The sequence below is a fragment of the Mirounga angustirostris genome, unplaced genomic scaffold (assembly GCF_029215605.1).
Source record: "Mirounga angustirostris isolate CCGP_5_RB_7025 unplaced genomic scaffold, mMirAng1.0.hap1 SCAF_11, whole genome shotgun sequence".
Classification (NCBI taxonomy): Eukaryota; Metazoa; Chordata; class Mammalia; order Carnivora; family Phocidae; genus Mirounga; species Mirounga angustirostris.
The window spans coordinates 126,553,179-126,579,168 of NW_026991719.1; the positions used below are offsets into that span (position 1 = coordinate 126,553,179).

A 25,990-nucleotide genomic window follows, 5' to 3' on the forward strand; every position below is an offset into this window, starting at 1 on the left:
AATCTTTAAAAATTTTTTTATTTATTTGTCAGAGAGAGAGAGAGAGCACAAGCAGGGGGAGCAGCAGAGGGAGATGGAGATGCAGGCTCCCCGCTGAGCAAGGAGCCCGATCCCAGGACTCTGGGATCATGACCTGAGCCAAGGCAGACACTTCACCAACTGAGCCACCCAGGCACCACTGTGATGTAAATTTTCTATTTCCATCTTATCTAGGACTTGAGAACCATCTTTTGACATGAAAACTTTAGGGAGGAGTATCTCATCAGAAGGAAGAAAAAGGGACAGAGGGAGGTAGTTGGAAATTAAGCCTAAATGTCCTCTCCATTAATATTAGTAAAAAGAAAAGTTGTAAGATCTTCATGTTTCTGTGTGTCCATATATCTATATAAATGTAAATGTGACAAGTTTTTCTACATCTGGATAGTATTGCTAAAATTAATTTGTAAAAATGCTTTATTTATTGGTTTGAAGGCCAGCACTTATAAGGATTGGGCAATCTAAAATTTTTGAAAAGACAGAAACTAACCTAAATGTTTTTCAAGTTCACATGCTCTGGGATAATCTTCAGTCAAGTTGTTTCCATTAAAAAGTATTGATTTTTAAAATAAATAGCTTAAAATTGTGACACACAAAATAACAAATGGCCCATAAAACGTTCTCTTCTTCCAAAGGATTTATGATGCATTATCATTAACCAGTCCTTTACTACTAAACTTACATGGCCAATCGAGATAGTTCTGAGATTGTTCTTCCACCACTGATTAAGACTGAGGTGGCAGAATCAAAAGGAATGAGATCTTGCCATTTGCAACGACGTGGATGGAACTGGAGGGTATTATGTTGAGTGAAATAAGTCAAACAGAGAAAGACATGTATCATATGATCTCACTGATATGAGGAATTCTTAATCGCAGGAAACAAACTGAGTGTTGTTGGAGTGGGGGTGGGGTGGGAGGGATGGGGGGACTGGGTGATAGACACTGGGGAGGGTATGTGCTCTGGTAAGCGCTGTGAATTGTGCAAGACTGCTGAATCTCAGATCTGTACCTCTGAAACAAATAATGCAATATATGTTAAGAAAAAAAAAAAAGAAGAAGAAGGTAGCGGGAGGGGAAGAATGAAGCGGGGGAAATCGGAGGGGTAGACGAACCACGAGAGATGATGGACTCTGAAAAACAAACAGGGTTCTAGAGGGAGGGGGGTGGGAGGATGGGTTAGCCTGGTGGTGGGTATTGAGGAGGGCACATTCTGCATGGAGCACTGGGTGTTGTGCACAAACAATGAATCATGGAACACTTCATCTAAAACTAATGTTGTAATGTATGGGGATTAACATAAGAATAAAAAAAAAATCAAAAAAAAAAAAAAGACTGAGGTGGCAGATATTAGGGATTACATTCGTTTAACTTTCTGAGCAGACTTTGTGACCTTGTTAGCCACAGAAGTCTTTGAGACACCCACAGCAATGGTCTGTCTCATGTTATGAAGAGCAAAATGGCCCAGAGGAGGATATCCAAAGAAGCACCCAATACATATGGGCTTGACAGGAACTATATCAACAAATTTCAAGAATTTGGGGTCATCTTCCAGCTTCTTCCCAGAACAGTAATCAATCTTCTTCAGCTCAGCAACCTTGCAAGCAATGTGAGGTGTATGACAATCCAGCACATGTGCATAGACAGCACTGATTTGGCCCAGATGGATCAGGGTAATCACCTGAGCTGAGAAGCCAGCTACTTCCATTGGTGGGTCATTTTTGCTGTCACCAGCCATATTACTACAACAAACACCTTTGATAGATACATTCTTTTTTTTAAGATTTTATTTTTAAGTAATCTCTATACGCAACGTTGGGCTCAAACCCACAACCCCAAGATCAAGAGTCGCCTGCTCCACTGACTGAGCCAGCCAGGTAACCCTGACAGATACGTTCTTGATATCAAAGCCCATACTGTTTCAGGAAAAGCTTAACTCAAAGCTTCATGGTGCATTTTGACAGACTTGACTTCAGTTGTAACACTCAGCTCACAAGGAGAGTACTAATACCACCAATTTTGTAGACATACTAAAGGGGCAGACAAAGGGGCTTGTCAGTTGGATGATCTGCTGACAGGAGGCAATCCAGAGTTTCAAGCAGCATGGTTCCACTGGCATAGCTATCTTTTTAAAAATTTAATTAATTTTTATTATTAACATATTATTGTTAAATAATATGTTATTTAATGTATTATTTGTTTCAAGGGTACAGGTCTGTGATTCATCAGTCTTACATAGCTATTTTTTTTAAGATTTTATTTTTATTTATTTGACAGAGAGAGACCCAGCGAGAGAGGGAACACAAGCAGAGGGAGTGAGGGAGGGAGAAGCAGGCCTCCCGTGGAGCAGGGAGCTCGATGCGGGGCTGGATCCCAGGACTCTGGGATCATGACCTGAGCTGAAGGCAGACGCTTAATGACTGAGCCACCCAGGTGCCCTATCTTTGTGGGTGATGTTTCACTTCTTGAATCAAGGCATGTTAGCACTTGGTTCCGGCATTTTGTCATCACTCTAGCCAGAAATTGGCACAAATGCTACTGTGTTGGGGTTGTAGCCAAATTTCTTAATATAGGTGCTGACTTCCTTAACATTTTCCTTATATCTCTTCTGGCTGTAGGGTGGCTCAGTGGAATCCATTTTGTAAACAACAATTAGTTTTTCACACCCAGTATGTAAGCCAGAAGGCCATGCTTATGGGTCTGCCCATTCTTGGAGATATCTGCTTCAAGTTCATCAACATAAGCAGCAACAATTAGGAAGCACTGTCAGCCTGAGATGTGCCTGTCCTCATGTTATTGATGAAGTCTCTGTGTTTTGGGACATCAATGATAGTCACATAATACTTGCTAGTCTCCAGCTTCCAAGGGGAGATACCAAAATTGACCACACTCACTTTTGGCCTTCTGTTTGTCTGAGACCCAGGCATACTTGAAGGAGCTCTTTTCCATCTCAGCAGTCTCCTTCTCAAATTTTCAATGGTTCTTCTATTGATCCCACCACATTTGTAGATCAGATGGCCAGGAGTGGTGGATTTGACCAAATTAACGTGTCCAAGGATGACAGTGTTGATATGAGTTTTTCCTTTCCAATTTAGGGGTGGTTTTCCTTTCTAAAATAGGGGTGGTTTTCATGACACCTGTGTTTAGGTGGCAAACCCATTGTGAAAAAAGCAATTATATCTTAGAGCTCATAAAACATTTTACCACAGTTTATACAAACAATATTTATATTTACCCATATATTTACCCTTTCTTTTTTAGTCCTTCTTGCCTTTCACCTCTTTCATTCAGTATCACTTTCCTATTGTCTCAAGTACATCATTAGAATATTTTTAGTGGGTTTTTGCTAGGGTGAGATTTCTCTGTTTCTATTTGTTGGAAAATGTTCTATTTTGCCTTGATTTTTGAATCATATTTTTGATGGGCAGTTATTGTATTTCAATGCCTTCTAGATATCATTCCCGTTTTCTATGTTTAATTAGCACTATTGAAAAGTCATCTTTCTGTATCTTGTTTGAATGTATGCTGTATTTTTTCTTTGGCTGCTTTTAAGACTTTTGGGTTTTCTGAAGTTTCACTCTGATGAAAAATGCCTAGGTGTTGATTTTTTTAATTCATCCTGTTTGGGATTTGTTGAGCTTCCTGAATCTGTGCATTGATGACTTTTTTTAATTTTGGAAAATATTCAGTCCTTACCTCTTCAAATATAGCTTCTCCTTTAATCACTCTTTCCTTTCCTTCTGAGATTTCAATTAAAAATAAGTAAATAAAAAAATAAGTAAATCCTTCACACTCTATCCTTTAAGTCTCCTCTGGTTATCTGTTGCTGTATCACCAACTATTTCAAAACTTTAATGGCTTAAAACAGCAACCATTGTATTATACTTGTCAATTCTGTTAAGTCCGAATTCTACCAGTGCTTGGCTAGGTCATAGTTTTGCTCCTCCTGGTGTCAAATGTAGTGATTCAGTGGTATTCAGCTGGCATCTGGGTTTATCTGGAGGGTCCAAAATGGCTTCACTCATGTGCCTGATGCCTTGGTGGAGAATGGAAAGCTAGACTCTCTGGGACTCTTGACCAGAAGGCCTACATGTGACATCACCAGCATGACAGCACCAGGGTAATCAGATTTCTTACATAGCGGCTGGGCTTCTTCCAGAGAGGGCATCTCAGGAGAACTAGATGTAAGCTACACAGTATTTTCTGAACCAGCATCACTTCCACCACATCTATAGGTCACAAATTTCTGTTACATTGGTCACAAATGAGTCCTAATGCCAGGCCAGATCAAGAGGAGGGGGACTGGCAAGGTCATATTGTACAAGAGCATATAGGACAGAACATATTGGCACATCCATTTTTGGAAAATACAGTTGGCCATAGTCTTTTATTATCTCTTTTGTATTTTCCATTTAAAAAATCTCTGCATGCTGCATTCCATACTATTTCATTTTACTTACCTACTAGTTCACCAATTCTTTCTACATGATGCGTAAGTGTTTTAATAACTGTATACAATTCCTAGATCTTAAGTCTCTGAGTTTGTTTTGGCTCTCTGTTGTTTCTGTGGCTTCTTATTTATTTTTTTCATTTTGTTTTGTATCCTTTATCTTTGTGTTCTGGACATTGTATCTGAAATATTTGTGAAAATGAGTTGAGGCCTAGGATGTTGAGAGGTTTTATGTTTTCTTCTGCCAGATGTCTGCAGGCACTGCCAACCCAAGATTTGCATAAATTATGATTAAGAATAGAAATTTGCACGTCAATGAAGTGAGTTAACTGGTTTACTGTTACCTTGAGGATATAGACCTTTGGGGACCCAGCTTAAAGTGGGCATTGTTTACATCTACTTTTACTCTCTTGATAATACCAACAAGTCTTATCTGAATGCTGTCAATATGCTTATAACTCCCAAATTTATTCATCTTTAGCATGGACCTCTTCCTTGGACTCCAGACTCATATATCCAACTGCCTACTCAACATCTCCACTGGAGGTCTAGTGGGCATCTCAAACTAAATATGTTCAAAACAGACCCTTGAGCGTTTCCTCAAATAAATCTGTTCTATCTCAAGCCTTCCACATCTCATTAAATGTCACCATCATCCACCTAGTTGCTTAAGAAAAAAACTAAAAATCTTCTTTGAGTCCTTTCTCCCTATTCCCCCCATATTGAATCTAACAGCAAATCCTGTCTGCTTATCCTCAAATTATGCTCAACATCTTTCTGTTTCTTTTAATTTTTACCACCACTCTTTTGGTCTAAATAATCTGTCTTCTTTTACCTGGATGATTACAATCGCCTCTTAACTGGTCTCCCTGCCTCTCTATTCTTGCCCGTGGAACTTGTGTTACTGTTTACTTGGTACTCTCTGGAGTTCAGACATACATAAAAAGACCTGCTCTTGCCTCCCCACATCCATCATTTACTAATTTATTCAACAGATATTTGAGTATCTATCACATGCCAGGCACTGTTTAAGGTTCTGGGGATATACCATTGAACAACACCTTCAAAATTTGTGTTCTCAATGAACTTACTTTCTAGTTGGGGAACATAGACAATAGACAAGTAAATGTATACTATTTCAGGTGCTAGTAAGTTCACTGAAAAAGTGTGGCAGGAGCTATATGTATATACAGTGTTCAGGGAAAGCCTGATAAAATGAAACTTAAGCAGCAACCTGGAGGAAGTGAAAGAATGAATAGCAGGATATCAGAGGATGAGACACAAAGTGCAAAGGCCTATAGAAAGGTATACATTTTTTGCATTTGAGGAAGAACAATGAAGCCAGTGTGGCTGGAACAGAGTGAGCAAGAAACAATGGTAGAAGAGATCAGAGAGGTTTCAGAGGGTCAAATCTCAGAAACTTGAAGGCCATGATGAGGGCTTTGGAATTTACTAAGGGTGAGAAGGAAATCCACTGGAAGGTTTGGAGCAGAGAACAATAATCAGAATCACAATTTGAAAATTTGCTTTAGCTGCTGTGTTTGGAAAAGGGCCACACTGGAAGCTGCAAGTCTAGTTAAGAGGCTATTACAATAATTTGGGTGAGAGTTGAGGATGATTTAGACCAGAATGGTAGCCACTGAGATGGAGAGAAATAGCTCGATTCTTTTCCACCTATTCTTTCTTTAAACCACTCCAAAAAGTCTTTTATCTCTATTATTCCATAAAAACTACATTTTCAAGGCCACTGTTGGTCTTTACATTACTAATTCTCAGTCCTCATCTTAGTTGAACTCTCAGTAGTATATGATAGTTGATTACTCCATCCTTGATGTGTGTTCTCACCTGGTCTCTCTGACACCAATTTTCCTCATTTTTCTACTAACCTCATGCCAATCTTTCTCTTTCAACTTCGCTGGTTCTTCATTTCCCTGACCTTTAAATGTTAGACTGCTCTGGGTATTAGTTCTTTGAACTCTCCTCTCTTCTGTTTACATTCATTCTCATGATGGTCTATTCTTATGCAGATAAAATCCAATTGTATATCTCCATCTCAGATATCTTCTTTGAACTTGAGATTCACATATAAACTCCCTACCTTACCATGTACAAAAGTAGTCTCTTAATTTCTGCCCCTTCCCAAAACCTGCTGTTTGTCCAGCCTTTTCCTTGGCAGTCAATGACCATTCCTTCTTTTTAGTTACTCTAAACACTGAAGTTATTCCTAACTCATCTTTTTCTCTCACAACCACATCTAATCCATTAAAGAATCCAATTGGCTTTAATTTCAAAAAACAACCAGAATTTGATTAGGAACTGAGTATTGGATAAGATGAAAATGCACTGTAATGGAAGGCTGGAGATGGTTGACTAGGAAACTGGAGAGGTTGGCCTTAGGTGCATAGTCTATTTATTGTCATAAGCATGAAGACAGTATATGGTTACAGATGTCAATAAATGTGTTGGGAGTCTGGAGGTTCACTGCACAAGCATTAGCTATGAATGAGAAGGGCTGTTGGAGAATGGGTAAAAGGGGTTGGAGATTTAAAGAAAAAGTAGAAAATGTAAGAAAGGGGTCCAGGACAGTGGGAAAGTCAGTAGACTAGGGAAATATTCTATAGTTGCTATGCAGCAATAAGGGACCATTTGAGGTAGAGAGCAAGGTCAGACAGTGACAGTGAGTAATGAAAAGGGCACCTAACCTTCCTCTAGGACCTCTATTATCTGACCACTACTCATCTTACTTGTCTCCCATAAACCCTTCCCCCCAATTTTTGCTGTACTCCAGTCATACTGGTCCTTTTTTGTTCCTCAGATTTGTTCCATTCACAGGGCCTTTGTATTTTCTATTCCCTCTGCTTGGAAACATCTCTCAGAGCTCCATCAGCTGTCCTCTTATCATCATTTAGGTCTCAATTCCACAAAGAGGATTTCTCTGACCACCACAGCTAAAGTAACACCTCCAGTCACTCTCTATCATATTATTTGATTCTGTCTTTTGAATAGCACCATCAAGATTTCCCTATTTATTTTTCTACTAATTATCTCTTGCTCTCCCCAAATGAATGTAAGCTTCTTCTTTACTGTACCCCAGTGTCTACAAATGTGTCTGGCATAAAGTAGGTGCTCAATAAAAATTATTTGTTGACTGACTGACTCTCCTTAAGTTTATTTTATTTTATTTAAAAGATTTTATTTATTTGTCAGACAGAGAGAGAACACAAGCAGGGGGAGCGGCAGGCAGAGGGAGAGGGAGAAGCAGACTCCCCTGCTGAGGAAGGAGCCCGATGCGGGGTTCGATCCCAGGACCCTGGGATCATGACCTGAGCTGAAGGCAGATGCTTAACTGACTGAGCCACCTAAGCGTCTGTCTCCTTATCTTCCAAATTTCTCTGTGCTCTCTCTTCCTTGCCCAACCTCCCTCTGCTCCCCTAACAACCACATCCTCCCACTTTGCTCCCTGGATCCCCAGTACCATGGAAAACAACTTTCTCTGCATCCTCAACCTCTTCACCACACACTTCACTTCTTCCTCCTGCCTCTCTCAGAACCTTTTCACAAGACTAAGACTACTCCTGCAGCTCATAAGGTTGACTTCCTTCCTGCTTCCCATTGATGCTTCTTGACCCTGATTCCTGTACCCTTTGTAAGCCCCCTTTCTCCTCCATCTCACTAGAGTAAGAGTTTCATGCCTTCTGGATTTATCATTGTCTTTCATTGTTGGTGTCATCATCTAACCTCCTATTTACTCCTTAGCTTCATCTAGACTTTGCTACCTGGATCTCAGGGTTCTTCCTTCCTTTATAAGCAATCTTTGGAGTCTCATTCCCTTAGATAAGCTGTGCCTTTTCTATTATTTCAGCACCTGGTAAAGTCAAATGTTGCACTAGCAGGACAGAGGAATAATCAATGCACCCATACCTGTTTCTTACTCACCCATAATCCCAGAGACGCTCCACTGCAGCAATGAAATAGTGTCGTGTTCTCTGTTGAAAGCTGCGGAGGCCCTGATTTTCATCTTCACCATAGATGTCAAAATCTTCTCTCTTCATTTCAATTGAGAAGGTGTCATCATACTCAAATTTGTCTTCCTCTGGCTGAAGAGTACTAAGGGTTATTTCCCTTTGATGGCGTTTTGAGACTGGTGGATTTTGAGAGCACAACCTTCCAGTCCCTCCTTGCTTTGCCCAGGTGGCTTCTCTTTGGGGCTTATCTTGTTCTTCATTTATTGCTGTTATTGAATGATTATTTTCACAAGGGCCCAGGGGCAAAATGGTGTCCTTTCTCTTAAAAGCTGTGTTTTTCTGTGACTTCTTTTGGGATTTCCACTCTTCTCTTGGTATCTGGGTAGCAGAGTGGTTATCCCAAGCAAGGGGACCCAGCAGCTTGGAGGGAATCTTCTCAGAGCTTTCTGTTGCCCATTTCAGAAAGGGCACTTTTCCAGGTCTATTTGTTTTATTCAATTTAACAGGTCCCTGTGTTTTCTGAAGAAAGATCTTTTCCATGAGATCCAGGTGGCCAGGAGAATCATTGCTAGCTTTTGTAGGTAAAGAGTCTTGATGAACATGAACTTTAGGCAGTAATTCAACTTTGTCAGATGTTTTAGACAAGCCTGGTTTCAAGAGAAGAGTGTTTTCAAGTTTCTTGTACGGGGGTTGGTTTGTGGCACTTTTCCCCATGGAGCTGAACTTTCCTTGACCTCCAATCATTTCTAAGGTTAGGAAGGCTAAAGAAAGGTTATTTCTTTTGGCTTCTTGTAAGAAATGACTCCTTTCTTGGACCCTAGAACTCCTCTCCCTAGAAGTATAATTACAGGCTGATGCTGGAAGATGAGAGTTGTCTTGGGATGGGATCTTGGTCAGATCTGTATGTCTAATTGATGGAAATGCTGATACTTTTGCAATAGGTAATGCAGAATCATTCATTTGAATAAGGCCATGAATCCTCATAGAACAATCTGATAGGAGGGACTGAGTAATGGCTCTTTTTTCTTTCTCATTGTACTCTATCTTTGTGAGGGTGCCCTGGGTCAAATGGTTCATGTTTTTGGACCACTGGGTTGAGGTGTCATTCAAAATTACCCACCTTTCAAATTTTATTTCTTCTAGTGAGAGTCTGGGTTCTTTCAAAGCCCGCTTACCACGTTGAGTGATAAGATGCTGACTTGGATTAGGAGACATCCTTGTAATGCTTGGAAATCTCTCTACCATTTGCTTTGTTTGATTTCCCAGGCCTCCCAAGTTTGCTTCTTCCCTTATTTTTGAGAAGTTGGCCATGTGAATCCCTTCTCTATGTGCTGAATCATTTAATGACCTGGTGTCTTGAAGTATTGGAGTATATGGCTGCTCATCTAAACCTTCTACATTTTGCTTAGTGCTTAGTAAGAAAAGGTTCTTCAGGAAATTCTTAGTGCCAATCACTGTATATACCTGAGGCAAAACCATATTCTCTTGGGTTAATTTTTCCTTTCTTTCTATCTCTTCCTGAGATTTTTTTTCTTGATTGTATGTATCATTTTCTTGGACATTAGCCAAATTAGTAAAAAATATGCTCTTGCTCTTTGGAAAAATAATCTCTTTGAGTCCTATGTCCTTTGTAAATTCATCCTCTCCTATTACCACTTTCTCCTCTGACAAAAAATTCTTATCTTTCACAGATTTTTCTGATCCTAAAGATGTTAATTGTTTTGGACTGGGCCTTTGCTCAGAGCTTAGGGAGTTCTTGCCATGGGTCCTTTTTAACCAATTTGCTGAATCTGGCAAGAACGGTATCTTGAAGAATGATAGATCTGGATTTTCTGTACCTAGTGGCACAGGGCCTTCTTTTCTTTGGTGGGCCATTTCCACATTTTTTGATGAAGTGGTTTTATTTGACACATGATTTAGCCCCAAAGCTGTAATATTTCTGTCCATAAATGTTTCATTATGAATCAAAGAAGTCACTTCTTGTAACTCAGTATTACTTTCTAATATAGTATCTTGCCAGACTGATGTACTGTTCTCAATAAATAATGTTGGGACATCAACATGAGTCTTTCTATTAATTGTTGAGTTAATTGATGTCTTGTTTGTCTTTACCAAAGAGATATTAACTTTGAATAAAGCATTATCTTTGATTAATGAAGCAGGTCCACGAACTCTTTCTTCTTTAAATAACCTATTACTCTCCATTGATAATATATTTTCTCCCAGTGAACTTTCTTGACTATTCATTAAAGCTGCTTCTAACAACTTGAAATCATTATTTCCTTCACTCAAGCCCAAAGGTACACCAGACTGAATAAGGTGAGATGAATTTTTGCCAAATACAATGGTACCTAAATGACTATTAAAGTGAACTGACATATTTGGGGGTTCTAAGGAATCTGTCTTTTCAGGACTTGCTGCCAACTTGTCTGATGGAATTGTTGGTGAAGTCATTAGACTGTCTGATGAACTAGAAATCTTTAAATCAGGTTTATTCAACTCTACTGTTACAGTTGTCCCCAAATTCTCATTTAATCTTAATTGCAGTTCTGGCTTAGGAGTAAATACTCTGTCCCCACTGTGATGGAGCTCTGGTCTGAGACTTGCCACTTCAGATGGGGCCTTGTTTCCTTCTATTGCTCCAAGTAAATGACCATCAGCTTCATGTGTGGCTTCTTGGAGATCAGATAAGAATAATCCATGTGGAGTAGGATTCTGTCCCAGCAGCATCAACAAATCACGAGGGGAGACACTCTGTGCTTTAAGCAGCAGTGTTCTTTCTGCAGACTGAGGGTCAATCTTCTCTATGTCATTTTCTGGAGTTGTGGTGGCTTTGAATTGCTTTTGCTTGGTGCTAGGGTGCCTTGACTTCTGGGAGAAGCTTCTGGGTGCAATGACATTGTTTTCATTCAGCAGGGAAATTGGAACATCTTCATATGTGTCCTCATAATAATCACCAATGTTCCTGTTACAACTAGAAACCTTCAGTAAGGCTGTCATGCCTTTGTTCCGAAAGTCTGAGTTGTGGCACCCCAGAACCCACAGACCTGGAGATGAGGAAGAATAAGACTCTGGTTACTTACAACCCAGGTCCCAAGCAAGTTCTGTATTAGTGGTTCTCTTCTATTCCCAGATAATGAAAAAATACTAGTCAGTATCATTTTATTACAGGTCATCAGGTTAAATCCCTGGCACAAAAACAGTCCAACAATGGTAGTGAAAGTGGTTTTTGCATTGCTGCTATTGGGTATATCTGTATGTAATTACAAGAAAGGCCTTTGATTAAAAATGGATATTGGGATAAAAATGGAGAAATGTAATTAACATACACATTAGTAGAGAGTCTTTTTTTAAAATAGATTTTATTTATTTATTTGAGAGAGAGAGAGAGAGAGAGCACGCAAGCATAAGCTGGGGGGGGGAGGGGCAGAGGGAGAGGGAGAGGTAGACTACCCACAAGCAGGGAGCCTGATGCAGAGCTCGATCCCAGGACCCTGAGACCATGACCTGAGCCGAAGGCAGATGTTGAATTGACTGAGCTACCCAGGCGCCCCCAATAGTGGAGTCTTAATAGTCACACAGAAATCTTTTTTTAAAAAGATTTATTTTTTTTTATTTTAGAGAAAGTGTGCATGTGAGCTGGGGGAGGAGCACAGGGGGAGGGAGAAGGAAGGGGAAAGAATCTCAAGGAGACTTGGTGCTGAGTGCAGGGCCCGACATGGGGCTCGATCTTACCACCCTGAGATCATGACCTGAGCTGAAACCAAGAGTAGGATGCTTAACTGACTGAGCCACACAGACTCCCCCACACAGAACTCTTTGATGATGATAATGACTTAATTCATGAAACTTTATGTAGGCTAGCTATGGCACAGGTTCTCAGAGTCAGATTGCCTGGGTTTAAATTCTAGCTCTACCATTTACCAGCTGTGTGACTTTGAGCAAGTCAACTGAGCTCTCTGAGCTCCAGTTTTCTAATTTATAAATGAGGCTAATAGTATCTATTCTATCATATAAAGTATTCAAATCATATAACACAATGACTAGCTTCCACTGTCATCAATTTGCAGGATAAGTAAGCACAAGGGAGTAGGACTTAGGTTTAGGATACACATAATATAAAATTCCACTACAGGGCTAGCAATATTAATTTCTACTATGAACAGGATTATTCAAGTGAAGGAATTTCATAGTGGTAAAGTAGATACATAAACATAAGTTAAAAAAAATACACATTTACCAAGCAACCCATCAGGTACCTTAACAGTCTCATCATCTTGCATGACATTTGCAAGCAAAATCTTAACTGAATCCAGCTTTCCCTCAAAGGGAAAACTTTCCCCCAAGAATATTTCCATAGACACCTATAAGATAATGGGATGCCCATGGAAAAGGTTTTTATGGTCAAATGCATTTCAGAATTAATGCACATTGCACTCTGTGTGCAGCCAGATAATCAAATGGGAAATGAGAATACATTTTCTATCATACAAAGATTTAGAAAATCTACTTCTAAAGCAACCACTCTCAGGAAGTGATGAAAGTGTGTTTTCAAAACAAAGGAGTATATTGTATATTTAGAAAATAGGATGACATGGGATCCAGGAAAGAGGCACCTATGCTGAAGAAAAGTCCCAAGTTAATAACTGATACTCAGTCAATTCTAGAAAGAACCAGCCCAGACTGGATGAGGATGCATGGGTCCAGGAGGTCAGTCTCTAAGTAAAAAGAATACACTGTATGATAAAACTCTTGAAAAAAAAAAAAAAGAGAATAACCAAAGGGAAAACATTATAATAAGAACAGTAAAACAATTAGAAGTTTCAATTAAACAAGTTATAAAAATAAGAAATGAAATCCTATTTGATTCCATAATGAACATATGTTTGTGGATTGGGAGCCTAATTTCATAACATTTAAAGGATGGTGTAAAACTAGGTTAGGTCAAAGGATACAAAAATACAGATTCAAAGGGCTACACATACCCCGATGTTCATGGCAGTACTATCAACAATAGCCAAACTATGGACAGACCCACATGTCCACTGACAGATGAATGGATAAAGAAGATGTGGTATACATACACAATGGAATATTACTCAGCCATCAAAAAGAATGAAATCTTGCCACTCACAATGACATGGATGGAGCTAGGGTGCATTATGGTAAGTGAAATAAGTCAGTCAGAGAAAGACAAATATCATATGATTTCACTCATGTGGAATTTAAGAAACAAAACAGATGAACATATGGGAGGGGGAAAAAGAGAGGGAGGCAAACAAACCATAAGAAACTATAGAGAACAACTGAGGGTTGATGGAGGGAGGTGGGTGGGAGATGGGTTAGATGAGTGACAGGTATTAAGGAGGCATTTGTGATAAGCACTAGGTGTTGTATGTAAGTGATGAATCACTGAATTCTACTCCTTTTAAAAAAGATTTTATTTATTTATTTGAGAGAGAGCAAGCAGGGGGAGGGGAAGAGGGAGAGAGACAACCAGATTCTGTGGTAAGCACGGACCCATTGCAGGGCTTGATCTCATCCTGAGATCATGACCTGAGCTGAAACCAAGAGTCAGACGCTCAACTGATTAAGCCACCCAGGTGCCCCTGAATTCTACTCCTGAAACCAATGTTACCCTATATGCTAACTAACTAGAATTTAAATAAAAATTTGAAGGAAAAAAAAACCATGTTGGGTCAGAGTAGACTAGGACTGGAGCTGAAATGAGTAATTTAAATAAGGTCTTTGACTCTTAAAATTCTACTGTTATAACTTAGACATAACCAGTTCCTTTTTTTTCCTAAGAAGGACAGTAACTGACTGAGAAAAGGGAAAATGAAACTCCATAAACAGGTTTGGAATGACATACACCAAACTCTGAGAAGAGCCTGGGATTGGGAATAGTAGTTTAAAAAAGTTATATCTGTACTTGTTGAAATTTTGTAATGAGAACAACTTTTTGTATTACACGCATGAATAAAAGTTAATTTAAAACATTATAATTAATTAAATCTCAACCCAAGAGCTTAAAGAAGAGTTGACTCTGATGAAAAACAATAAAATAACCAAATAAAAATAAGAAATTCTACATGTACAAAATTTAAAATAAGAAAGAAGATACAGTTACAGTTGTGAAGAAAATTAAAAGAATTATAATTCCCTTGGAGACACCAGCTGCCAATCCCCTCCTCCAACTTCTGACACAGGCATAAGATGCCCAGCCAAGTTAGAGACTTACAAATATATAGACCAGTTAGTCTCCTGCCTCAGTGATATAACCGGGGCTTTCAGTGAACTAATTATTTTTGTAAGCTGTTATCAATCTTGGAATTAGTTTTTATCAAAGTAACCCAGAGAGACAGAGCCCAGCTGATCACAGGTAGGTAGGAGCACATCTCAGGCTCCAACAGACAAGAGCTCTTTGGTCATCCAAGGCTAGTACAATATCCCTAGTATGGAATATTAAGCAATCTTTTAAAAATAATTATGCTTGTCTATATTTATTAGATGTATATATAGAAAAACATTGAATATATCATTAAGAAACAAAGCAGGTTACAAAACATGATATAACCACCATTCTACTATCTGTTTCCATGAGTTTGACTTTTTCTTCTTCTTTTTTTTTTTTTTTAGATTTCCCACATAAGTGATTCCATACAGTATTTGTCCTTGTCTGGCTTATTTCACTTAGCATAATGCCTTCCAGGTTCATCCATATTGTCATAAATGGTGGTTTCTCCTTTTTGTGGCTGAATAATATTCCATTATATATATCACATTTCCTTTATCCATTCATCCATCAATAGGCACTTAGGTTATTTCCATATATTGGCTATTGTGAATGATGCTGCAATAAACACAGGAGTGCAGATATGTCTTTGAAATCATGATTTCATTTCCTTTGGCTATATACTCAGAAGTGGGATTGCTGGATCATTCTATTTTTTTTTTTTTAAAGATTTTATTTATTTGACAGAGAGAGACACAGCAAGAGAGGGAACATAAGCAGGGGGAGTGGGAGAAGGAGAAGCAGGCTTCCCGCAAAGCAGGGAGCCCGATGCGGGGCTCGATCCTAGGACCCTGGGATCATGACCTGAGCCAAAGGCAGACGCTTAACGACTGAGCCACTCAGGCGCCCCGGATCATTCCATTTTTTTTTTTTTTTTTTTTTAAAGGTTTTATTTATTTATTTGAGAGAGAGAATGAGATAGAGAGAGCATGAGAGGGGGGAGGGTCAGAGGGAGAAGCAGACTCCCTGCTGAGCAGGGAGCCCGATGCGGGACTCGATCCCGGGACTCCAGGATCATGACCTGAGCCGAAGGCAGTCGCTTAACCAACTGAGCCACCCAGGCGCCCAAGGATCATTCCATTTTTAATTTGTGAGGAATCTCATATTGTTTTCTAGAGTGGCTGCACCAGTTTACATTCCATCAACAATGCACACGGGTTCCTTTTTTTCCATATCTTCACCAGCACTTGCTATCTCTTGTCTTTTTAATAATAGGCATCCTAACAGATGTGAGGTGATATCTCATTTTGGTTTTGATTTACATTTATGATGATTAGTGATTTGAACACCTTTTCATATACCTATTGGCCATTTGTATGTCTTCTTGGGAAAAATTTAACGGTATCCCTTAAGTCCTGTAGGCTTTCTTCATTCCTTTTTTTTTTTTCTCAGACTGGATAATTTCAAAAGACTTGTTATTGAGTTCACAGATTCTTTCTTCTGTTTGATTAAGTCTGATGTATTTTCCCCCCATTTCACTCATTGTACTTTTTAGCTCCAGAATTTTAAAAGTGATTTCTCTTTTTTGAACTTCTTATTTTGTTAATGTACTATTTTTCTAATTTTATCGAATTGCCTGTTTGTGTTCTCTTATATCTTGCTGAGCTTCCTTAAAATAATAAGTTTGTGTTTCTTTACAGGCAATTTGTAGATTTCCATTTCTCTGGGGTCAGTCATTGGAAAGTTACTGTGTTCCCCTGGTTGTGTCAGGTTTGATGTCTGCACATTTGAGGGAGCAATCACCTCTTCCAATCTGTATGGACTGACTTGATTGGGAGTGACTTTCACCTGTGGGTGGGGTTCAGCAGGTCCAGTTACAGGAAGGGTAGCATCATTTCTATGCAGCTCTGTCAGCTGAGGTTAATGTCAGTGAAGAATGGAGGGGGAGGCCCTTGGTGGCCAAGGCTGTGTCTGGTAGCAGTGGCGGTGAGAGTTGTTGGAGGCTGGCTGGGGTCCTCTTGTTTCCTTTTCACCACAGGGCAACGTCCTAGCTGGGGTCCAGGTCTCTGGGGCATGCCCCACTGCCTAGGCCCTGGTGGGTGGGGTGCTCTGGTGGCTTGGTGCTTGGGGGCAGGGATGATGGGGTACTGTGGTGGTGCCTCAGGCCCTGAGGATGGCAGGTGCTATGGAGGCCTAGGCCCCAGGGAGCAGGGCCAGCATCATATCCTTGGGGAGAAGATACAGCTTAAACTCTGAGCAGCTCTGTGAGCTGGCTTCAGTATCTGTGAAGACTGTGGAGGTCTTCAGGTGGTGATTAGAGTTGCTAGAGTCCTCCTGTTTCCTTTCCCCATGAGAAGAAATCCCTCAGAGCGGATTGATACATTAATATATTACAATACGATTACCTCTATCACATCATATAATTATCATTTATTTTTTATGGTGATGTGTGGTTAAAGCAGAGAGTGTAAAGTGAAGTGTGTAGTGATAAAAAGATGTATTGAGACCCACTACAACATGGATGAATCTTGAAAACATTACACTGAATGAAATAAGCCAGACACAAAAGGACAAATATTGTATTATTCTACTTATATGAAATACTCAGAAGAGGCAAATTCCTACAGACAGAAAGTAGATTAGTGCTTGTTAGAAAAGGGGGGATGGGGAGTGACTGCTTAATGGTAAAGGGTCTCTTTGGGGTGATAAAAATATTTTGGAATTAGATAATAGTAATAGTTGCACAACACTGTGAATGTACTGGAAGCCACTGAATTGTATACTTTTAAAAGGTTAAAATGGTGAATTTTACCTCAATAAAATAAACAAAAGGGATCAGACTTTACCATGTTGAACACAGGAAATCTCTAGCGGCTTTGGCTTGAGCTTTGTAATTAGTGATATTCTATTACAATTTTTTCCTCAAGACACATAAAGCAGAGTTTTAATTTGTCTTTAGAATTTAAGTGATCACCAAAATAATTTAAAAGCTTCTCAAAATATTGATATTTAAAATATTTTTTTCTCTGCTTATACACACACACATACACATACAGACACTTTCTCTCTTTGGCTTAGACAATTACAACCATATTATACATACTGTTTCATAATCTTTTCGTACATATTTGATTCATTCATTAATGGGAAAAATATTTATTAAGCATTTATTATAGGCCAGGAACTATAAACTTTAGAGATAGTGATGAATAAGATAAACAAGGTCTCTGTTCTCAGAGTTTGCAAATTAGATATAAAACAGATAACAAAGACATAAACATAAATATAAAAGATACTTTCAGAGACATTATTGGAGTTCTGTCAGGTTCTTCTTTACTCACTTCCCACAAAAGTACAGTACTTGAAGTAAGATAACTTTCTGGGTATAAAGGTGAACATATGTTTATATATGATGAGATTGGCTTTTATTCCCCAGAAATTTTCCTATGAGAGTTTTATCTCCAGAAAAGCCTTCCATGTAAGAGAATAACTACAATCTGCAGGTAGTTTTATGTGCTTTCCTCTGCAGATGATAGAGGTGGGAGGGACTGGAGCACAGAGTGGCCTAACACTTGTTATTAAACTGTATAACTGAAGCAACAATCTGTGTTGGATTTAGGCCAGGTCAGTGTTCCTCCTGATCACAGGGCTGGTGCTTTCAAAAGCCTTGCAGTGGTTATGGAGGGAGAGAGAAGATGAGAAACTGCCAGCCACATTCGTCCTGAAGGATTCCCAGTGGTTTGAGGGTATGTGTACAAAGAGAGATTACAATGCACTCCCAAAGGCTTCTAGGGGGTATTTATAAGAGTACACAGTTCACAAAGCACACAGAAACATATTTAGCTTCACTTGTTAATTGCATGTATAAATGTATATTCACCACTATAGTTTAATAAACACATTTATCATTTTGGCCAATGGTAAGTAAGGCACTTTTTAGAGGAAAGACTTTAAAGTTAAATACCTGATATATTGTCATTAAAATGCCTTGCAATTATTAAGATCACTTGAACCATTTAGTATTGGCCACATATGAGCAAATGCATGGCTAGTGAAGTGATCACAATTGTTAGTAAAAGAGTAATATAAATAACTGGGGTGCCTGGGTGGCTCAGTTGGTTGGGTGTCTGACTCTTGGTTTCAGCTCAGGCCCTGATCTCAGGGTCGTGAGATTGAGCCCTGCGTTGGGCTCCAAGCTCAGTGCAGAATCTGCTTAGGACTCCTTCTCCCTCTCCGTCTGCCTCTTCCCACCGCTCTCTCTCTCTTTCTCAAATAAATACATAAAATCTTAAAAAAAGAATAACATAAATAACTAACCTGGGTTTTCCATTGACATGAAGACAGTTTCTCCTGAGAATGGGAATAGGGTAAGTGTGTCTTCATAGACCATTTTATGTTTGAAGGTATATCCAGAGAAGAAGACAGACAGGAAGTCAGTTTGTGCTCCAACACTCAGAATGTACCAGTATGCCACCTCATGCAAACAAACTGACAGCTGCAAGTTGTCAAAAACATAGCCATTGATGCCTGCAAAAGAAATGGGGAGCAAGAGGTTTTAGCAGTATCCGGATTTATTATTTGAGATGGTCATGATATGATTAGAAATAATTATATGTTATGTCCATTACCTTATTCCCAAGAAGAGATAGCATTATACTTTCCAAAAAAAGTGGATTATTAATACTTGATCAGCTAGGTCCCAAACCCAAAGTGAGAAGAATCACAGACCTTGACCCTTCATGAACTGGAGGGAGGAAATACTACAAAAGATGGCACTGATTTATACAATCGGAATATTGGCTGCCAATTAGATAAATGTATTATATCAATGTTAAATTTTCTGAATTTCATAATTCCACTTTGGTTACATAAGAGAATATCTGTATTCATAGGAAATGCACAGTGAAGTACTAAGAGATAAAAGGGCAACCTGTTCTCAATTAGAAAATAAGTAATAAGGGGCGCCTGGGTGGCTCAGTCGTTAAGCATCTGCCTTCAGCTCAGGTCATGATCCCAGGGTCCTGGGATGGAGCCCCGCATCAGGCTCCCTGCTCGGCGGGAAGCCTGCTTCTCCCTCTCCCACTCCCCCTGCTTGTGTTCCCTCTCTCGCTGTCTCTCTCTCTGTCAAATAAATAAACAAAATCTTTTTTAAAAAAGAAAATAAGTAATAAAAGTGAGTATATAGAGAAAAAAGAGAATGATAAAGCAAATATAGAAAATTATTAAAAATTAGTGAATCTGGGTAAAGGGTATATGGGAGTTCTCTATCCTATTCTTGCAGAATTTCTGTAAGTTTGAAGTTATTTCTAAATAAAAAGCTAAACAAAAGTAACTTTTTGACTTCAGTCTATAAAGGGAATTGTTTCTGAAAGCCTCTTCCATATATCTATTCTGTAGGGTGGTGGTCCACAAATCAACTAAGCAATGCTCAGACTTTAGTTTAGTGCAGCTAATTAAGAATCAAAATTTCTTGCCTTACAAAGCATTTTAAGATACTATAAATCTATTATAATTAAATGTGTGGTAATATGCAGGTATAGATGAATATATCAATCAGAATATAGAATCCAGAAAGAGACACAGATATAAATGGGAATTTAATATATGATAAAGACAGCATTTCAAACAGGTAGCAAAAGAGAATGAGCTATTGGTAAATGCTGATGGAAAATATGACTGTTCATACGGAACCACAAAAGACCCTGAACAGCCACAGCAGTCTTGAGAAAGAACAAAGCTGGAGGCATCACATTTCCTGATTTCAAGCTATACTACAAAGCTGTAGTAAATAAAGCAATATGGTACTGGCATAAAAATAGACACATAGACTAATGGAACAGAATCGAGAGCCCAGAATAAATCCTTAAATATATGGTCAACTAATATTTGACAATGTAGTCAAGAATATTCAATGAGGGGGGCGCCTGGGTTGGCTCAGTGGGTTAAGCATCTGCCTTTGGCTCAGGTCATCATCCCGGGCTCCCTGCTCAGTGGGGAGTCTGCTTCTCCCTCTCCTTCTGCCTCTCCTGCCCCCCCTTGTGCTCTCTGTCTCTCAAATAAATAAATAAAATCTTTAAAAAATGTTAAGAATACTCAGTGAGGAAAGGGTAGTGTCTTCAATAAATGGTGTTGGGAAAACTGGATAACCACATGGAGAAGAATGAAATTGAAGCCTTACATTACACCACATACAAAAATTAACTTGAAATGGATTAAAGACTTAAACATAAGACCTGAAACTGTAAAACTCCTAGAAACACAGGGAAAAAGCTCCTTGACATTGGTTTTGGCAATGATTCTTTTGGATATGACACCAAAAGCACAAGCAACAAAGGAAAAATTAATAAGTGGGGTTATATCAAACTAAAAAGCTTCTGCACAGGAAAAGAAACAATCAACACAATGAAAAGGCAACCTAAGGAACAGGAGAAAATATCTGCAAATATTTATCTGATAAGGGGTTAATATCCAAAATATATAAAGAACTCATACAACTCAATAACAAAACAAAATCTGATTTTTATTTATTTTTTAAAATGTTTTATTTATTCATGAGAGTCAGAGAGAGAGATAGAGAGAGGCAGCGGCAGAGGGAGAAGCAGGCTCCCCGCTGAGCAGGGAGCCCGATGCGGGACTCGATCCCAGGACCCTGGGATCGTGACCTGAGCCAAAGGCAGACGCTTAACCATCTGAACCACCCAGGCGCCCCCAAAATCTGATTTTTAAAAAGGGCAGAGGAACTAAATAGAATTTTTTTCCGAAGAAGACATACAATTGGTCAACAGGTACATGAAAAGGTGCTCAACATTAATCATCAGGGAAATGTGATCATCAGTGAAATAAGTCAGACAGAGAAAGCCAAATACTGTATGATTCCACTTATATGTGGAATCTAAAAAAGCTGAACTCAGAACCAGAGTTGAATGGCTGGTTACCAGGGATGGCAGGATGGGGGAAATGGGCAGATGTTGGTCAAAGGATACAAACTACTAGTGAGAAGACGAATAAATTCTTGGGATCTAATGTACAGCATGGTGATTATAGTTAATAATACTGTATTACATACTTGAAACTTGCTAAGAGAGATCTGAAATGTTCTCACTAGAAAAAAAGAGATGGTAATGATGTGACATGGTGGAAGTGTCAGCTAACACTATGGGAGTAATCATTTTGCAATATATAAAACTACCAAATCAACACCTTAAACCTACACAATGTTATGTGTCAACTATATTTCAATAATTCTGGACACAAAATAAAACAAGTAACAGACTTTGTGTGAATGGCAATATTTCAAGAGTAACCCTCCTCAATTCGAGAAACAAGACAGAGGACCATAGGGGAAGGGAGGAAAAAATGAAACAAGATGAAACCAGAGAGGGGGACAAACCATAAGAGACTCTTAATCTCAGGAAACAAACTGAGGGTTGCTGGAGTGGTGGGGGGTGGGAGGGACAGGGTGCCTGAGTGATGGACATTGGGGAGGGTATGTGCTATGGTGAGCGCTGTGAATTGTGTAAGACGGATGAATCACAGACTTGTACCTCTGAAACACATAATACATTATATGTTAAAAAAAAAAGATAGTAGGAAGGGAAAAATGAAGGGGGGGGAATCGGAAGGGGAGATGAACCATGAGAGACTATGGACTCTGAGAAACAGTGTTTTAGAGGGGAGGGGGGTGGGGGGATGGGTTACCCTGGTGATGGTTTTTTTTTTTTTTTTTCAGATTTTATTCATTCACTTGAGACACAGAGATATAGAGAAAGAGAGCATGAGCAGGTGGAGAGGCAGAGGGAGAGGGAGAAGCAGGCTCTCCGCTGAGCCAGGAGCCTGATATGGGGCTCGATCCCAGGACCCCGGGATCATGACCCGAGCCGAAGGCAGACGCTTAACCATCTGAGCCACCCTGGCGCCACCCGGTGATGGGTATTAAGGAGGGCATGTATTGCATGGAGCACTGGGTGTTATACGCCAACAATGAATCATGGAACACTACATGATGTAATGTATGGTGATTAACTTAACATAAAAAAAAAAAAGGGTAATCCTCCTCAAAGAGAAATAGAAAAATTCAGAAAAAATAGGAAACACAAAGTAAGATGTTACCATAAATCCCCTGCAGATGGGCTAAATGGATTGGATTTTTTTTTTAAAAAGATTTTTATTTATTTATTTGACAGAGAGAGAGATAGCGAGAGCAGGAACACAAGCAGGGGGGAGCGGGAGAGGGAGAAGCAGGCTCCCCGCTGAGCAGGGAGCCCGATGTGGGGCTCGATCCCAGGACCCTGGGATCATGACCTGAGCCGAAGGCAGACGCTTAACGACGGAGCCACCCAGGCGCCCCTAAATGGATTGGATTTGAAAAAAGAGAACATCAAATCCCTCTTCTCAAGACTTATATTGCCATAGTATTTCTTGATATAATTTACAAAATTTTGTTCTTGAAACAAAGTGGGAGTAAAGTGCTAGAGATATGATTAGAAATACTGAGGAAAGACCCCAATCCAGAACAATTAGAACATATCATTCTGTCTTGAAACCATATCATTCTCTACATAGACCTATATGCATACATATCTATGGTTTCTCTTTTGTGGTCATTGTTTATTTTACAAAAATGAGATCATATTATATACACTTTTTCTGCACCTGCAATATATTATTCAACAATATTTCATAGAAATTGCTTTAAGTAGCTGGGTACAGCTCTAATTCATTCTTTTTTTTAAAAAAAAAGATTTTATTTATTTATTTATTTGTCAGAGAGAAAGAGAGAGCACAAGCAGGTGGAGCAGCAAGCAGAGGGAGAGGAAGAAGCAGGCTCCCCATGGTGCGGGGAGCCCGACGTGGGGCTCAATCCCAGGAGTTAGAGATCATGACCTTAGCTGAAGGCAGATGTTTAACGACTGAGCCACCCAGGTGCCCCGCTAATTCATTCTTTTTAATGGCTTCATAATATTTCATATTATGGGTGTGCCGGAATATATTCAACCTTCCTCTAACAATAGGCATCATCTTTGATTTTAGTTTTTCTGTTTTAGGCACTACAAACACTGCTATATGAGACATACCCCAGCAGTTGGAGGAGCATGTGACTCTTGATCTCAGGGTTGTGAGTTCAAGCCCCATGTTGGGTGCAGAGATTACTTTAAAAAATAAAAATAGAAGTTTACAGAGTAAAATTGATTCTTATTTGGTGCACAGTTTTATGAGTTTTAGCACATATGTCAATGTGTATAACCACGAGCACAGTCAGGATACAGAACATCTCACTTAACATAGAAAACTCCACTGTACTGGAGTTCTTCATTGCAAATAGTCAAACTCCTCCTCCACTCCAAGCTCTGATAACCATTGCCTTCACCAGAACACCTTGTAAATGAAATAATACAGTATGTCACCTTTTGAGACTGGATCTTATCACTCGGCTTAATGCCTTTGAAGTTCATTCATGTTGTGTATATCAATAGTTCATTCTGTTTTATTGCTGAAAAATATTCAAGTGTATGGATGTACCACAGTCTGTTTAATCATTTGCTTACTGTGGGACGTTCTGATTGTTTCCAAGTTTTTTATTTTGTTTTTTAATAAAAACTGGCACATTTGTTCTACAGAGGCCCATTTTCAAGAAGCTACAGGTGAAGGGGGGAAAGGACAGGTTTCCTCCTTTTTTCCTTTCTTCGTCATCAAGTTTTCCCCAGGGGATAAAAATGGCATGGACCCCAAAACATATCCAAATAAAACCCCCCAAAACTGAGTTTCCAAAAAGTTATAGCATCTTAATTCCTCATAGAAAGGGGGAGGGTAGGGCACCTGGGTGGCTCAGCCAGTTAAGCATATGCCTTCAGCTCAGATCATGATTTCTGGGTCCTGGGATCGAGCCCTGCATCAGGCTTCCTGCTCAGTAGGGAGTCTGTTTCTCTCTCTCTCTCTCCCCACCGCCCCTCACCATTGCTCATTCTTTCTCTCTCTCTCAAATAAATAAAATCTTTAAAAAGAAAAAGAAAGCAAGGGGGAAGGCACTAGTGGGAAGGAGGTCCCTGGTTTGGGGGGAGACTCTCTTAGTTTGGTGGGACATCCCCCCACTTTAAATTGCTGGCCCCAAATGGAACAAGCTTGGAGCTATAGCATTCAAAATCTCCTCACACCCAATTTTATCAAAACCAAAAAATGTTCTCCCCCATCCTGCAAAACACAAATGCATACATACATGTGTATGTATTTACAAAGCAAACAGAAATTCAAAGCATTAAGCCTTAAAGTGAATCTAGAACAAGGGGATGTGAAATTCCCACCACATGTGGGCGTGGTGCCAGTGAGGCCACATCACTTGGAATTTTCCAGTTGGGATGGGAAGTGGGTAAGAGGCATTCTCCTGTAGTCTTCAGCCAATTTCAAGTCAAGTCAGGGCAAGGAAGGCAGGGTGCCAAGTGCAGTGTGCAGAAAGGAGAGACGGGCTCTTCTGGGTCCCTGTGGTCAGGGGGAGCGCTGCTTACTCAGCTCCTGGACAAAGAATTCAATTATTTCCTCATCATTGGAGCTGGGTGCAGAGGGGTGAACCTCAGAAGTGGTAAATGAAGAAGAGGATTTCACTCTCAGCAACATGTATGTGCTGCTCTCACAGGTTCTCCATACAGTTTCACTCTGGGCTTAGACTCTAGCCTCTGGTTCCTCCTGATTGGTAGCTTCATCCTTGAGGCATTTCTCCCCTTCTGGTGTGGCTTTCCTTCCTGGTGCTGCATGACCACAGGGTGAGTGCTTCTGGGGTACCCCTGGGTCAAGACTTAAGTTCTCTGTTTCCAAGTTTTAACACTTATGGATAGAGCTTCTGTAAACCTTCATGGGCAGGTTTTTGTGTGAACATAAGTTTTCATTTTTCTAGGGAAAATACCCAGGAGTGGTACTTCTGGATCATATGTTAAGTATATGTTTAAATTTATAAGAACCTGCCAAGTTGTCTCCCAGAGTGACTGATGCTTAATGACTGAGCCACCCAGGTGCCCCGAGACTGAAATTCTTTATCATATTTTTGACCATTCTGATTTGTGTGTATGTATAAAACACATACACATATGTATTTTTGTAATAGGTTGAATTGTGCTCCTGTCCAAATTCATATGTTGAAGTTCTAACCCCTTGTGTCTCAGAATGTGACTGTATTTAGAGACAGGGTCTTTAAATAGGTCATTCATTAAAATGAGGTCTTATATGACTACTGTCTTTTTTCGTTTTAAAGATTTATTTTATTTATTTGAGAGAGAGGGGCATGCAGAGGGAGATGGAAAGAGAGAAACTCAAGCAG

General features: G+C 39.5%; 1 protein-coding gene across 9 annotated transcripts in view; it reads right to left on the reverse strand.

Moving 5' to 3' along the window:
- The window catches only part of F8 (coagulation factor VIII), a 139,216-nt gene that overhangs the window by 45,003 nt on the left and 68,223 nt on the right, over positions 1-25,990 (reverse strand). For 8 of the 9 annotated variants that reach the window (XM_054509701.2, XM_064574776.1, XM_064574774.1 and 5 more), the window contains 2 exons: positions 19,003-19,212; positions 8,422-11,497 (listed from right to left, as the gene is read on the reverse strand). In XM_054509701.2, the coding sequence (XP_054365676.1) occupies positions 8,422-11,497; positions 19,003-19,212 (3,286 nt within the window). Of the gene's footprint in view, positions 1-8,421; positions 11,498-19,002; positions 19,213-25,990 lie in introns of those variants that run through there. The other variant, XM_045884606.2, reaches the window with a different exon arrangement.